This window comes from Anticarsia gemmatalis, chromosome 5, assembly GCF_050436995.1.
Source record: "Anticarsia gemmatalis isolate Benzon Research Colony breed Stoneville strain chromosome 5, ilAntGemm2 primary, whole genome shotgun sequence".
In the NCBI taxonomy this organism is placed as follows: Eukaryota; Metazoa; Arthropoda; class Insecta; order Lepidoptera; family Erebidae; genus Anticarsia; species Anticarsia gemmatalis.
The window spans coordinates 10,923,335-10,939,681 of record NC_134749.1 but is presented as its reverse complement, the minus strand read 5'-3'; the positions used below and the strand labels follow the sequence as shown (position 1 = coordinate 10,939,681).

At 33.1% G+C, this 16,347-nt stretch overlaps 1 protein-coding gene across 5 annotated transcripts in view; it reads left to right on the top strand.

The window, feature by feature from the left end:
• Positions 1-16,347, top strand: part of Ctns (lysosomal cystine transporter cystinosin) — a 65,067-nt gene that overhangs the window by 35,006 nt on the left and 13,714 nt on the right. For 4 of the 5 annotated variants that reach the window (XM_076114769.1, XM_076114767.1, XM_076114766.1 and 1 more), the window contains 2 exons: positions 15,625-15,751; positions 16,156-16,249. In XM_076114769.1, coding sequence (XP_075970884.1) covers positions 15,658-15,751; positions 16,156-16,249 — 188 coding nt within the window. In that variant the 5' untranslated portion in view covers positions 15,625-15,657. Of the gene's footprint in view, positions 1-14,668; positions 14,822-15,624; positions 15,752-16,155; positions 16,250-16,347 lie in introns of those variants that run through there. The other variant, XM_076114768.1, reaches the window with a different exon arrangement.

The window sequence follows — 16,347 nt, the reverse complement described above, 5'->3', positions numbered from 1 at the left end:
AATATGTACGTATTAGAAAATATTATCGCAAGAATAACGGTGAAGGAAAAAATCATGATGAGACCTTGCATGCCTGAGAGTTTTGTGAAAGCTTATGAAGTAATTCAAAGTCTTAACTTAGTCAGCGTGGTGGACCTAAGACCCATCAAACCTTTTCATTATAGTAGCCCAGCAACAGCAACATTTATTAGGGATAGCTGATTCTTAGATTGTATTGATTCATGTATTATCGATTAATGACTATTGAAAATTGTTAACGTAAGTAGTTCACGTGTGTTGTTAATTATTATTCGGCTATTAAAATGTAAGCCACGTGCCTTCTCAGTTCTCTATGACAGAAGGCTATTTTCCAATTTTGTCGCTAAAATAATACTCTGTAATTTACACAAATTCTTTAACTGTGATTATACCCTTGATTTTGATAAATACATTAAACAATTTTTAAGGAAAACGCTTAAAATATAATTGTTATTTAAATCGATAAATGTAATTTACCATTTTGTGACAAATAAATAAAAAACCTTTCCTAGCCTTGACATATTAAGTAATAAGTTACGAAGTCCGATCAAAATTGATATAGCACCGGTCATTGAACTGTAAGGAAACTTACACGCACATGTGTGTGTGTGTTTGTCGCGAAAGCGGCTTTCATACGAGATGACCGTGCCACTTCCTTTGCCACAGGTGTGTACAAGTCGTACTTTACTTATATATTATTTATTAGTTCTTTGAATGAAGTAAGGATAGTTTTTCTTTACTTTTTGCTATTAGAATTGTGAGCTTTTCCATAGATCGATGAGATACGAAGCAAAATGTAGTCACAAAAAGAAAATTCCGATATAGTATGTGACTTCATGCGGCTTCTTTGGATGGATGGCTTCGGAAAATAACTAGAAATTTAATTCTATTAAGATATGTAAATATAATTACAAGGAAATTAAGTGTAAAGTAATTTGTTATCTTTTTATTTTCAGCTACGGCCTTGATTTGATCAAATTGTTATAATTAATGAATAATGTATGACGCATAACATTATTGATTTTGTTTTAAAACATTCCTCTTTTCGGCTATAAATAATATATTATGTATGCCAATAATTACAAGGTTTTGAAATATAGCTCTTTGCTTACCGATATCTCACTAATTGATGGATAAAAGTAACAGCAAATGTATGCAAAAATCCTTCAAAATTTCCTTTAGCTAACCGATACTTATCCAGTAGATAGGTACAGCTATGTTTTAAAATATGAGTTACACATAGTAATTATTGCATATTTATTTACGAAACAGTACACAAAACTTAAATTACATATTATTACATCGTCAAACGAAACTAATAGTGGCCTACTATTGGCCCAAATAAGTAATTGAATTGCATATTACATACACCTAGCAATGTAGCACAAAACCACGTGATTTTAAAGTCTTATGGAACATTTACTAGTCGTACAGACTGCAAATAATTTGAATTACAAATTAGGTATTTGCAACATTTAAATGAAAATTTGATAAGATTCTAATATACATGAGTGTGATATATGTATTTCCGAAGGATGAAATTGGTTTTATTTATTGGTTGGTAGTCACAGGTTGACAAAGATTTTTACTTAATTCTACTTTTTAACCCACTTAAAAATCAGTTTTTTATGTAATTTTAATTAGTTTTTTATTACTCTGCACTTTTTATTTTGGTGGTATTTTTCAAAACAGGTTCTTTACAATGTATATACTAAAGTTAGTCGTGCTTAAACCTTAAATTATACCTAATCCGCATTTAAATCTTTTATTAATTAAAACCCTTTTTAAGACCCTTTGTAATTATAAAGCATAACCGCAGATTTACATAGTTTTTAAAAAGTTTCAAAGTTCATATGAGTTCAATTCACATCAGATAAGACGATAATAAAGTTTTATATAGTCGCTTTGTTTTCTAAACTACGTCTGGCACGAAGTAATTTGCATGTCTGTATTAGGTTTTTGACCCAGTTACCTATATCTAAGTCTCATTCTATTTTATTTAGATATTTCAATGTATGGCTAATTTGTTACTTCCTTATTTCTGCAAAAAATATTGAATGATAATGATAACACTCTGCCATAAAGGGTAACCTTTTACCCCAGGTAAACGTTTAATGCAGACGAAGTCACGGACAATAGCTAGTCTATTATATGTATTTGACTTCCGTTTTACGAGCGGATTGATATAAAAATAGATTTTCTCCAACTAACCCATTTTATAAATACAGTTTGAACCCGATCCATTGACAAAAAGTAATCGTTTAGAATATATTCCGAATTAAACAATTAAAAGTGTTCCAGATTTTAAAGTAATTTCTAATTAGGTGTAATTAACGTAATTCTGTACTGTTTTCATCTGTAACAGATGACTGGGGTCAATGACACCTGTCCGTTTTATTTTGTCAGGTAAATCGACCTTCGGAGTTGTTGTATCATCACTTTTTTCAATAGACAATTAATTTATTCAAAGAATACGAATACCTAATTGTTTGTTATATAGTTTAGCCCGACATGAGCCCCAAAATATCACTTATTCGTTATTTTGTTGAATTCAAAAGGGAAATTACCGATATAAAAAATAAGTTACCTTAAACTTAAGTCCAATGAAATTACTAAAGTAAAGTTACTTTAAGAAAATTATAAAACCGATAAATTTTCTTACTGAACTGAAAATAAGATAGTGCGACTCTTTTCTACGGTTCTCTCTTGCTCTTCTCTAGTTTACGGTATTTACTCTTAGAGAAACAGCCCTTCATGCATTTTTCAAAAACTTTTCTATCAAAAACATTTTTTTCGTGTCTTTGACAAACATGAAAAAATCCATAATATATTCCCTCTTCAGCGGCTCCTCTTTTGCCAACTAAAATTGCAGTGATAATATACTTCTATAATTATTAATTAACAAGTATAATTGGCACTCGATAACGACAATTGCTTTACACCTAGCAGATAACATACCGAATATAATAATATAATAACAACTCAGATACAATATATGACCTTCAGAGATAAAACTGTATTGATAAAATGACCTTGAACTAGTAAATAATCAGATGGTTTCGTTTATTGAAATGTATATTAAGTGAAGCTGCCTTTATGGCGCGGTCGGCAGTGTATCCAATTGCTGATCGTGAGGTCGAATCCCGGATTGGGTAAAGTGCTATTGGTTTTTTCTAAGTTGTATTAGAAATTTTCCAATAGTAGCTCGAAGTTTAGGACTGCCTCGGTGGCGCAGTGGTAGTGGCGTGGCGAACGCTACTACCATTGCGTCGAGAGTTGGTGGGTTCGATTTCAATCAATTATTTGTGCGGTCCACAAATAGTTGTTTCGGGTCTGGTCGTACTTTGTGTCCGTTGTTTGTATGTTTGTAAAAGTCCCTGCGACGCATGCATGAGATGCCAAAAAGAAGGAGAGAAAGTTTACTAACATACTGGCATATGGTTATAGGCTCGCTCTTATTTCATGGGACTAAAATTGTTAATGGCGAAATGGTTGCATTTTATACACCTCTGCCTACCTTCGGGTATAACAGGCGTGACATTATGTATGTATTATGTAACCTTGAACTAGTAAATATCAGAAGGTTTCGTTTATTCAGATGTATATTAGGTGTACCCATTGTCAACTACATAAAGAAATACGTTCTTGAATTGCCAATGATGTTTTCTTTCAAAGGAATAACAAATAGCTAGGTGAAGAAAAGTTATGGTTTAGGTCGCGTGCCTTGCGTGGTGTGTTAGTAAATTTAAATATGGGATGTCAATTTTGTTCAATTGTTTAATAGTGATTGATCCCCGGTTGCTGTGTACATTTAGCGGTAGTTTAACTATTCAATAGCGTTTTTTTGTGTGACTTTTAACGCTATTGAATAGATAAACTGCCGCTTAATGTACCTTAAGAAACCGGGGGTAAGTAGTATAATGTGTACTCGGTTGTATAATTAATATCAATATCTTTAAGAATGGCATATTCAGAAGTTGACCAAACTTTGATATTGCTCCATTTTTTATCAATATGGGTATTCTAGTATCTCAGAGAATAGTCGATTCGCAATTAAAAGTATTTTTATTACTGTTTAAACATACCGAGGATTCAACCTAATTTCCTAAATTATTTTTCTTTTCAATGTCTATAAAAATTAAAATATGTTTTTTCAGTGACATTCTTTATTATGTATATCTACAAAATACGCCTGAATAATTTGTAGCTTAACCATTTCAAGGTAAATCTGTTAAACCAACATAAGTATTTAATTCTACCGTAATCAAGCGTGTGTAATTTTATCTAAAGATTTGAGTAGGTATTATGGGTATTACCTCAATGTTTAGACGATTAATGAGTAATGATAAGAAAATCACGCACACGGTTATGCATAAGATAGTTATCAGCCAAATATTATTATACTTATCTGTTGAAAATGTTACATTCGGATAGATTGGTTGTGTGTGAGTGAACGTGTTTTCAGTGTCGTGAAATGGAAATTATTACCTGAGTTTTTTTTATTAAATAAGTTTGTGATCATAGCCAGTGTAATTTGTGCCAAAACGTCAAGCGATCTAAGGTAAAAATTAAATAACGCTATAATCCTTATAACATCACTACATAGTATAAAGCAAAGTAGCTTCCCACGTCTGTCCCTATGTCTGTATGTATATATTAGATCTTTAACGTGACGCATCGGATTTTGATGATGTTTTTCTAATAGATAGGGTGCTTAAGAAGAAAGTTTATGTGTAAAATTAAGAAAGATTTGTTTGTAAAATAACTGTTTAAACCGGGGCGGGCCGTTAGTGATAATAAACGAGTAACATAAGTTAATTAATGACTATATAACATTTTAAAATATTTGAGTTTTTTATGTATAACAGTTGTGTTTTTTACCACATTTTATTGGATGTGTCAGCTTATCGGTATGTTATAAGAAAGAGATGCGGCGCGTGCGCAGTTTCGCATCAAATTGCATAGATCGCACGGGTCAAGCATCTCTTTGGCATGTATAATGATTATACGATACGACTGTTCAGAGCTCATTGATCACAATACTTTTTCAATGCTTTGCTTCTGTGCAAGATTGAAGTAATTTAGTATTGAAGTAATGTTTTCTTATTAGCGGTAAATTACCGATTCGTCACTCCTGGGGCGGGGAAACACTTAATTTTCTTTCAATGAGTATGCTTATTGTTATCAATTTTATAGGTAGGTATGATGCTCGTACTGTTTGGTAGGTAGCCGTGTGTGAGTTGACCATAATATAGATACAGTAAGTGTTAGTGAGGTGCTTCCTCAAACTAAATATTTTATCTTTGTAATTAATAAAGAAGAATGTTTAATGTTTCTTAAGCAATCACGACAAAACTGTAAAATCGATTTGTATGATATTTTGAACAGAGAGTTTATGACCCTGAATTAACACAAGATACTTTTCACCTCAGAAAATCTCTTCAGAACAGTACAAAAAATGTTATTAATTATTGTTTAATTCTTTAAGAACATCTCCCACAATAATTTCTCGAAGCTTATTAAACGTGTTCGTGTTCTAACCCGTTGTCATTTCCGTTAGTCTCATACAAAGTAAGTCTTGTATCACTATCAGATATCACTCAGTAAAGTCATTACATTTGATTAATAACCCGTAATGAAAGGAAACCATACACCCAGTGACCTGTCGTTATACCGACCGGTAATTTTCATACAAAATTACGCTTAATGACTTATTTTTTTGTATTTAATGTTGTTTTTTCAATTTGATAAAATCTAATGTAGAGTACTATGATTGTACAGTACAACATTTTTTTTAAACAAAACTGCCGTAATTATATGTAGAATGTTCATAAAATGAACTGATTTATGTACTACGTAAATGCCTTAGTATGTATGTACCTGAGAAAGAGGTCTCCTCCCGGAATTATGATGGGATTAGGCATTGAATCCACAACGTTAGCCAAGTTCAGATTGGGGACTTGAAATCCTAATGATGGGCCTTTTATTTTATTATTCTTGCTAACAATGACTGTAAAACCTCTTACAATACGTTCCTTTGCAAATTATATGTTTTGATAAAAAGTTACTTTTGAAAACAGGATTCAATTTCTCCAGACAGTCCGGCAACAGTGTATGTAAAAACTTGCCTTTTCAGTTTTGTTTGTACCTACGTCGACGTTGAGTTAAAAGAAACGTGCTTATAAAGTATTTGTTTGTAATTCCTGTTTTAAGTTTTAAACCTTTTATCTTGAGTAGCTCTTTGATTACACTTAAGTAGTATTTACTAGGTTATAGAAGTACTAAGAATAGATAATGACTTAATATTCGCTATAGCCGTGTCGAAAGTATTATCAAAATCTGTTCAGAGGTTCTTGCGTAATGTGTAAATAAACCGTATCACAGTATCTTTAAATAAAATTACCAGATATTGATATGAGATGAAATCTTTGAAGATAAAACTTAGTAAATGTTGATATTTTGTTTTGCTGTAGTGTTTACGACTACCTACTGATCACGAGATTTCAGGTACGATATCCAGGTCCGGTCTTCCGTTTCTATTTTTTTTGGAATATTTCTCAATAGTAGCTTTGGTAACGTGCGAGATATATTACAATTGGCTCGCCTAATTACATCGGGCTGACATTGTAAATAGCGAAATATGGGTGAATATAAATACTTCTACCTACACTCTGGTTGTTATTAATATTCACTTAAATTTAATGTTGTTAATGTTCTTATCACACGTTTGCTCAAATTATAATTATTATTCACAAAACAAAGGCTTAGTAACAAAATTGTAGTCCAAAACTGTAGGAACGCAGTCGAACAACGAGGTCGATTATCGTTTGAAGTGTGAAGAGTAAAGATAGCAATGTTTGTCAAGAATATAGGTTATAGTAACGGTAGATGGAACCAACCGCTTTTTATATGTTACCTTTCTAAAAGACCGACCACATGCTAATGGAAAGAAAGCTACTTATTTTGATGCAAGTACGGAATATATTATAGTTTGCAAAGCAAAGTAAAATGTAAGTAACTTAAGGAAATATTGTTCTAGCCTGATAGTCTGCTTCATTAGGACATTGACCCAACATGGAACGGGTCAAATCAGGACTAGAGATAGGTCTCTTTTGTAGTGTTGGCAGTATCTACTTTTTCTGTTTTTTAGAATTCGGTTTGTTACACTATCATGTTTCATGAGATTAAGCCTGAGATAATTTGAACCTTTTGGGTACGGAACCTTAATAAATAAAGAATAAACGCACATGTAGTCCCAAATTATCTCAACGCGTAATTGAATCTGGCGTAATCCCGTTTCTTTATTGGGTCAAATATAATCAGATAATACAAATTTGACCTTCCTTCTTAAAGATATGAATGTCTGCGCATTTATATTTGAAAGAGAGTCCATTGAGAGTCATGATCTGTGACATTTGACCTAAAATATTTGATGTATTGTGACGTCAGTGGTTCAAAGTTTACGACGAAAATAAACTGAAGATAAGTATTTTTATTATTTTGTGACCTTAAAAATTTTGATTTTTATTACCTACACAATACTCACACTGTCTACCAACACGCAGCACGCAGCTATTTACTAATAATTGCTTACACATTTATTAGTTAGACAAATAATACAATTTATTATTACCTAAGACTTAACTATTAAGTTAGTAATAATAGTAAGTAGTAAGTTCTTCGTCGAAGACTGCTGAATACAACGGTAACTAATATCAGTGTCCATCTATGCTTACAAAAAATTGCACGGATTACTTAGTTGGCTTTACTCAACATGATCAACCATTTCTAAGTAAAACAATTGGAAAGTATTTTCACCTACAAGCGAAATTTATACGAAAACAAATAACAAGTGAACGGTATCATTGAATTCACCAGTAGTTGATCGTCCTCGTGAGAAGCACTGGAGTAATATCGGAATGCTGTACGCATGCTCACCGCGTACGATGCATAAACATCGACATTGCACTGGCCAAACACGTTTTATAAACGGATCAACGCTTTTTGCTTGCGACAGTCGTTTATGTGTAACAAATAGTTTTATACAGATCAGTTATAACAAAACTTTCAGGGAATAGATGGACACCGGCCAGTATTTTATTCATCCCAAACCTAAAAAAAGATAATATTCTTTTTTAATAAGTGACAGCTGTCAAAGTACATTTGAAATACATACTTAGGCCCTTGGCACACGAGTCTTATTGTTATTGGCGGTAGTCGCTTGAAGACAAGAAACGTTGAGTATCGAAGATTTGCGTACCCTTGCGTCTACGAAAGGCCTAAGGGCGGGTCCAGTCACGGCTTATAGATAAGTGTAGCATCTATCCAATTAGTGGCATCAAATGAATAAAGACTGTCAAAAAGCAATACTTATTCAGTAGCGTTTGAAGCGGCCATTAGTTTAAAAAAGCGATTTTTTTGCATTAGGAACATTTTTTGTCTTAAGTAGATTATGTCACATGTCAAATAACTTTTAACGTAATCTTTGCTGGAATAATCCTACGTCTTGTTTGTTCGTTGCAAAGTCTTGCGGAAGTTTTCAATAAATTAATACTGATTAAGATTGTCTGAGACAGGCGTGTGTGCATACTTAGTTCTAGGGTTGTTATAGATACGAACTTTCGGATGCGAATAAATCTATTTCATGGTCGGTTTCGGATAAAAAATATAAATTTTATCCCCGGTTTCTGAGGCACATGTAGCGGTAGTTTATCTATTCAATAGCTATTTTTTTATACGAGTTTAAACACTGTTGAATAGATAAAGTACCGTTAAATGTACCTTAAAAACCTGGGGTTAGTAGTGTCCTCTAGGTTCGGATAGTTACAGTTAGAGTTGGTTACAGATATAAGGTTCTGAACATAATTACTGAAAAACTAAGGATAAGTTCTATTTAGACTCTTTCTCCGATTTCTTTTACATTGCGATTGGGTTTCGTACAATTAATTTCAGTTCGGATATCCGATACTTTCGGTTACGGGAGCTCTTTTACATCCTTATTTGTACATTGAGGTAGTCGTGGGCCGTGCCTATTGCCCTCTATGATAGAGTGAGTGTGTGTTTGTGTGTCACCCGTACTATGTCAACGTCTAGTACTTCACTCGGTTCGAGTAAAAAGAAGTGATCTTGATCCGCTTACGGTTTATACGCCTTTAAGGTTCTTGGAATGAAGTGTAGATTTTAATTGTATGGCTTAGTTTACTTTAGTTACTTTATTGCGATAGAATAAGAGAAGTTTTTTGGTATATTCCCTGTTGTCTCCTCTAACACTGTACCCCGGGTGACATCTGGGAATACAACTAGGAAGAAAATTTCCAGTTGCGACAGTATTCCCCGGTGTGACAGTATTTTTTCCTATACATAAACCTATGCCTTCTTTCAATACATGCATAAAATCATGCCTTCTTTAAATAGATGTAAGAAAAGACTATTTTGCTTTTTCAACAAAAGGCAAAAATTTTAACGGGTATTGGGTAAATTGGTACTTAAGCAAATAGTTTTAAAAGTGCATTTTTATTTAATTTTCTTTCGTCTATCAACTGGTTACTGGTGGTATTGGTATCGGTTTTGAGTCAATTAAGTCGTTCATTTCATGGGTAGTCTCGTCTACAAGCCTTCAATGTCAAAGACACGTTACACTATGCATATTTGATGAAGTATCCATGGCTACGTTTTATTGATTATTCGTAATTATTAGCTGTTTCTGTCGCTTTTAAAGGTGACATGTGAATCCTATGACTGATAATTTTATTAGGGACTTCTTGATTGAATTACGTTTTATTGACACTTTGTGATTAGTCAACAGGATCTTTAATCAGTCAATCTTTAGTAGTCATTATCTTTCTGCAATCATTTATCTCATCAAAAGGTTACAGGTCAATACGGTATCCTTATTGATGTTACTTATTTTGATGAATTCAGCTAGTAGCTTCAACCCTCGACATCGCCTGCGTGGGCAAATCTCCCAAAAACTAATGTAATAGTCCAGGATATATTCTACATTTGTTCAAAATGTTATCAAAATCCAATCAGTAGTTTTTGTCTGCAAGACTAACAAACATCAGAACAAATTTTCGCATGATTATTATGTAAATATATTATGTAGACACGTTCCCTTTACAGTGTAATACATTTATAATATTATATTGAAATCGCTTGAGTGAGTTCATGATCGTTTTCCACTTCCGCTCGTGTTACTGATGTCGTGAACATAATGATAGACATCGTTAGAAGTAGTTAGAACATCGTGTTTGGTTGATGATCTTTGTAGGTGTGCTTATTACGAATAATATGATTAAATCTCTAACCCTCCCTTAATACTCCATTTTACCTTCATACCTTACAAGTTTGACTTGTATCATGTTAGAGCAAGAGTTGAGAGTGTTGCTAGAGCAAGCTTCCATTTGTTCTTTTTAGCATTATAACCAGGCAAAAGATTTGACGTTATTTTTGAGACTAAGAGGTCTGAATAACAGTAAAAAACTAGTGACAATACGTTTTGAATCTATTTATTCATACAGCAGCTAATGTATGTGTAATGTTTAATTCTAAACCATAAACTGATAAACATACTTATATTCTTCTACATACATACATACTTGTATAATAGATAAATTAACAATAGCAACATAAGAAAACTACCGCCGTTTATAATCAGTAGGAAATTAAATTTATCTCAGACATCTATACTCCGAATGATGTTTATCTAATCAAAGAGTTATCAACCAATACTCCGACAAGGTTTGTTTAAAGTTACAAAAATACAATACAAACTTTATACATAAAACTGAAATGGAGTGCCGTGAACTGTAAAATTATACCCGAAATTTTAATTATAATGTGCACGCAACAATGTGCTAATATTATGATTGTTATATAATTTAGTAAACGTCCGATATTAAACTGTTTGTTCCTTTGCAAAAACTATTGTATTTTTTTTATGTTGCTCTATTCCTGGTAGAGGTTAGACGATTATTGAAGCAGATTTTTAATTTACTATATTAGGAAAAAAAAACATAAGACTGAGGTAATGTTTCGTCCAAATTTGGAATACACGATCAAGTTACTGTCAAATGAAATGTTTATTTTCTGCTTAAGTAAACTTTTGTAGGCTGGAGGCTAGTGCTGAAACCCTCTTTATACTAAACTAATTAGAGTCTGCTCAGCCATGGGGCAGTTAATTCGCTACATAGTTTCTACACTACTGCTATTAACTAGTAAGCACGCTTTTGATACTGAAATTGATTGTTTAAACTGTGCTTCCAAGTTCATGTTAATCTATCAATATGGGCCTAGGAACAATCCGCAACAATTTTATTCTAAATAGTCAATTTGTAAGCAAACTGTTTATTTTTCTATTTACCATATATTATGAGCGTATTGTTTACGGAAGCTTAGCTGCTAAACAAGTACATAACAGATGGCACGGAGCGGTATGTAATAATTTATGTCGATTAATTAACCACAAGATATAGCACACTAGATTACTATCTATTCTTTAACAAACGTTTTTAGAATAAATTGACGATTGTATTCCTTTAGTTAGCTATTAAAGAAAATGAGATTTTTAAAAATAAATCTTTAGCACAAACTTACACGCAGCGTGGTGGACTTAACTGCTCCCTCATTCCAGGAGAAGACCCTTGTCCAGCAATAGGACAGAAATTCTTTAAATTGATTTATAAAAAAAATATATAAATCTTTTTATATGTACACGTGTAAGTAAGCGAAAGTTAGCAACCTGTAATTTCATATGTAGGCTAAATGCATGGATCACTGAAGTCTGGGTTAAAACCCAATTTATTCTCGTCGTATTTTTTGGTGGATGAAAGGTTGTTTCAAGGAAACCAAAACAATTAGTAAAGAATTCAGCCTTCAAAACATAGTACAGAATTCTTGTAACATTATCAAAAATGGTATTTAAACTAATAGAAAACACGTTACTTAAGATTCTAGCTGCATTTTTGTACACAATGGAACAAGGCTGTGTTGTGTTACGGTAATGCAAAACATTGACAATGAAACTCAAAGGCCAACTAGTATACCAATCTATTACTAACCTATTACTTCAACTATGCTATGATTTTCATATTGAAATAGAGTGTGTAAAGCTAGACTCTATTGCTTCAGGACAGGACTCTAGGTGGAGATAGACTTGCCAATCGTACTCTAAAATAGAGTATTGTGCTTTAAACCATGTAAGCGTAATGTATGGCCCATAACACTAATAGATAACTCTACTTTTTTTTACATAATATTTAACCTAGACTCTTATTTTACTTCATCTAAAATCAGATTTGTCAACTAGTTAACAATCCTTGGTGATGAGAATACGTTGCTATATTTGTATATAGAGTCGAGGAGCTTGGGTTCTCAGTGGCTTTTCAGCTAGCTGTTCTATTGAACATGCTCAAGAACCCAACGAGAAAATAAGTGTATAGTGTAATGACGCTGTTCAATCATAGGGTTTGTATGTATCACGAAACGGCGGTCATTTGACTGCAAATTACTACTTACGCGATTCAGGATTCTCAACGTTGAGATGCTGTCAATAGATGGCGTTGCAATCTATACTTAACTTCTTATAACGGACTAGCGAGTTAGCGACAGCTAGGTGACCGTAATAAAACAGCCTGTTCCTCGGTACTTTACACTAATTCAATATACATTAATGGTTATATAAACGAGCTATTACATACCGTACATGATTGAAACACGTTGCTTACGATGCAATCACGTTAATCCAAGTTCATGGCACGTTTGAGTGTGTTATCGATGTAAAATTTAACTACAGGAAAGAAATTCGCATTTTAAGTGCTCAAAAAACGATGTTTTGATGTTGAGAACAATGGTTGGTCAAAGCAACTGTCTTTTTTTCGGGAACTTACAACATTAAAAATATTCTCAAAATGATGAAAAACCGGGAAATATTTTGTCCGAGTTACATATTATGCTGTTTCGAAGTTTTCCCGTCGTTTATTTTAGTGTCTGGTTTTCTAGGTTTTACGTGTCGCAATGTGGGGTATGCCTTTGGCTTACTGCCCACAAAAGGATGTTGGAAATATTGATCTACGCTCACGTCTCATTGTCTAGTCTAACTTTCTGTAGAAATTTCCGAACATAGTACAAATATTTTTTATAGAAATGAACTAGAAAAGCAACGGCTATGGGCTAATATAATCATATTTATTAAGGTCAAAGTTATCATTGCAATATCCTATATAGAGAAAACATTTAATTTCACAACTTCCTACAAATTATAGTAACTGCTAGTAAATGGTTCCTTGAGGCGGCCAACTGGTTTATATTAACAAATATATATATAATCTATTTATGATAGAAACTAACTCATTTCCTTTGCTAAACTTGTACAGATATTTCGAGATCTATTGCTGCATCCGTTGATGTTATAATTTATTAGAAACCGTTTATATACACGCCTATAACCAATATTTTGCTCGCGTTTCAACGATTTTCTTTAAGTATTCCATTTCTCTGCATAAGAAGTAGCCATAATTTGACCAAGAGTAAAATATATTACTATTTGAGTTATGTTTTCAAAACTAAAAGAATAGTTCTTTTTTTTTATATTTCTTTCATTTTGTTTAGACAGTTTAACAAAACCAAAGCTTGACTTTTATTTTATGGTATAAGTATAATTCTGGTTGTTACTACAAAGAATACATTTTAACTCATAACTTTTAAACTCTCGCGTTGCATGTTTAATGTATAATAGAATACGGGAATTAACGCGAACACGCATTTTACCTTAAAATGCCTAACGTTTCGGCGCAGGTTGCACTCGCCGTGGTCCCAGGCAGACTGACCTGACGTGGTCTGCCTGGGACCACGGCGAGTGCAACCTGCGCCGAAACGTTAGGCATTTTAAGGTAAAATGCGTGTTCGCGTTAATTCCCGTATTCTATTATACATTTTAACTGTAATCCATTTTATTTATTGCGCATCATAATTTTTCAGAAACAATATAACAGAACCTAGTCTTAGTCACATCAATTTTTTGTCTGTCCAGTAGGAAGTCTGTTAAACCAAGGTGAATGCCTGTCTTTTCAAAATGTGGTGCGAATTTAGAAATTAATTATCACTTGTTTCAACGTTAACGGAAAACATCGTGAGAACATTATGTCCTGACGATGTCCAGTTAGTTACCGGTAATTAGTGGCTTTTGAACGCGTGTAAATTATGATTGTTTTGTCTGGGTAATGCACTATGATCTTACTGTAGTTTATTTCCAGTCAAAAAGATTTTACAAAAAATCTTTATGTAGCGTCATCTCCTATATACTCTACTAGGATAAAAGTAAAACATTATTTACCCATAATTAGCTTCTCTATCCTCGATCTTATGAAAAACCCACGGGTGTTTGAGAAGAAATTTGATGTGTAAAGACAATTCTACTAGAACTATTTCATTCAATAAGGGTTATTCTTTAGGGTCTGCGTAATTATACTTCTGGTGCTTCCTTATTATGGGTGTATTTATATTTTTCAATCATTGATTTCATTTCTATTAACAATAAATCGTATAAAACTACCTAGCTTCACGATTAGGAGAAATTTAAATTACATAACGTTCGAAAAATCCTTTTTACGAGTTTCTCGTGTACTTACGCAATTTCAAGTACTTCGCTTATAATGTAAACATTTCGTGATTTGATTATAGTTAGCCGTTAGGTAGCCAGGCTTGGTTACAGCCATTACTCGTCGGTAGTGGTTAGCCTTCAATAGAACCGCGTGTTTGTGCCGACTCATATAGCCAAGTTTTTTTGCATCCTATGTTTAGAACGGTAATGTTTATTTATTTACTTGAGTATTTATAAGGATTTTAATTAATTTATACTATTAAAGACGTAAGTAAGAATGCTCGTAATTTAATGTGCCGTATTGATGAAAAAAGTATATAAATAAAAAATGGCATGAAGGAAATTGTTGTTATTAAATGTTGTAAATCTGTTTGAGTACAAAACCACGTTATTGTCTTTTAAAATGAAGCTAAATATTCACAATATTAGATCGTGTTATTTCAATAAATATTGCAAATTAACACCGTAGCTCCGTTAGATCAAACATCTATTTATGTAATGTAACGAAGTGCAAATAAAAATACAAAATCAAGATACATTAGTCGCCGTTGAAAACTACCCATTAGAAGGCGATAGCTGGTACATTAATTATTCATATTTTAAACCTCTTAATATGTAATTAAATATCTAGAAATCACAAAACTGCCTTGAATGCTTGTACCTAGCAGGTTACTTAAAATGATTTACCCGAATATAATTATGAACTTCTAAACTTTTAATAATACTAGCTTTTACCCTCGCCTTCGTCCGCCACCTGAATGGCACGCCACCATGGGAATGCGTCATTTACCCGGCGCGGGCGTTAAAAGTAGCCTATGTTCTTTCTCGGGTATCAAAATATCTCTATAACAGTTAGTAGTTTAGGCGTGATTGAGTAACAGACAGAGAGAGTTACTTTCGCATTTAAAATATTTATAATAAACAATAAATTATGGATGTGTCTCAATATCAAAGTCTGATGTATTATGTCTAAAGTAATCTTAATTATTATTTTTCTTTGTCCACAGATACATAGAGAACAGAAGGGAAGATAAGAGAAGATGGCCGGCATGGGATCAGTATTGAAGGCGCGCAACGGCGCGTGCGCAACTAGTCTTAGGATAATCATGTCTTTTGTTATTGTTTTATTGTTAGGTAAGTGGATCAATTTCATTGTTATTATTGGTTTCAAGACTCTGACATACTTCTTTCTACACTTAAGTGCTACTTTGTCCATTTCGTGATATTGACCCTTAGGCTCGGCGCCTATTTATTGGCATCGGCAAGGAGAAGGATTTCGGCATATCGCGCACTGTCGTAGACCGCTTTGGCATGCTGCGACGGCCGAGGGGATGTCGACAAGTCCTTTGACATGCCAAGTTCCATTCAATGATCACTATTCCTTACCAATGCCGATAGAGGCTTTAGGCTTTTGGAACGTTATAGTTTCTAATCATGAGACTTTTGACCAAAGACGAAAGTTATAACGGACCTTCCGTTTTATCAAAAAATATGAATCGAAAGTAAGTTGATAATTAAAAATTAACTTTTGTTTTCAGGTATACAAAGTGCACATTCCCAGAAATTGTATTTCCAAGAAACAGATCTCAACATACTTGTAGATGATACGAAACTCGTGAAGTTGATTCAAGTGTAAGTATTTAATATAAAACTAAAATAAAAAGAGGAGAAAGGGAACGGCCAGTAGCGCTTACTAGTCCATCAATAACCTAAGTCTATATATCATTAAT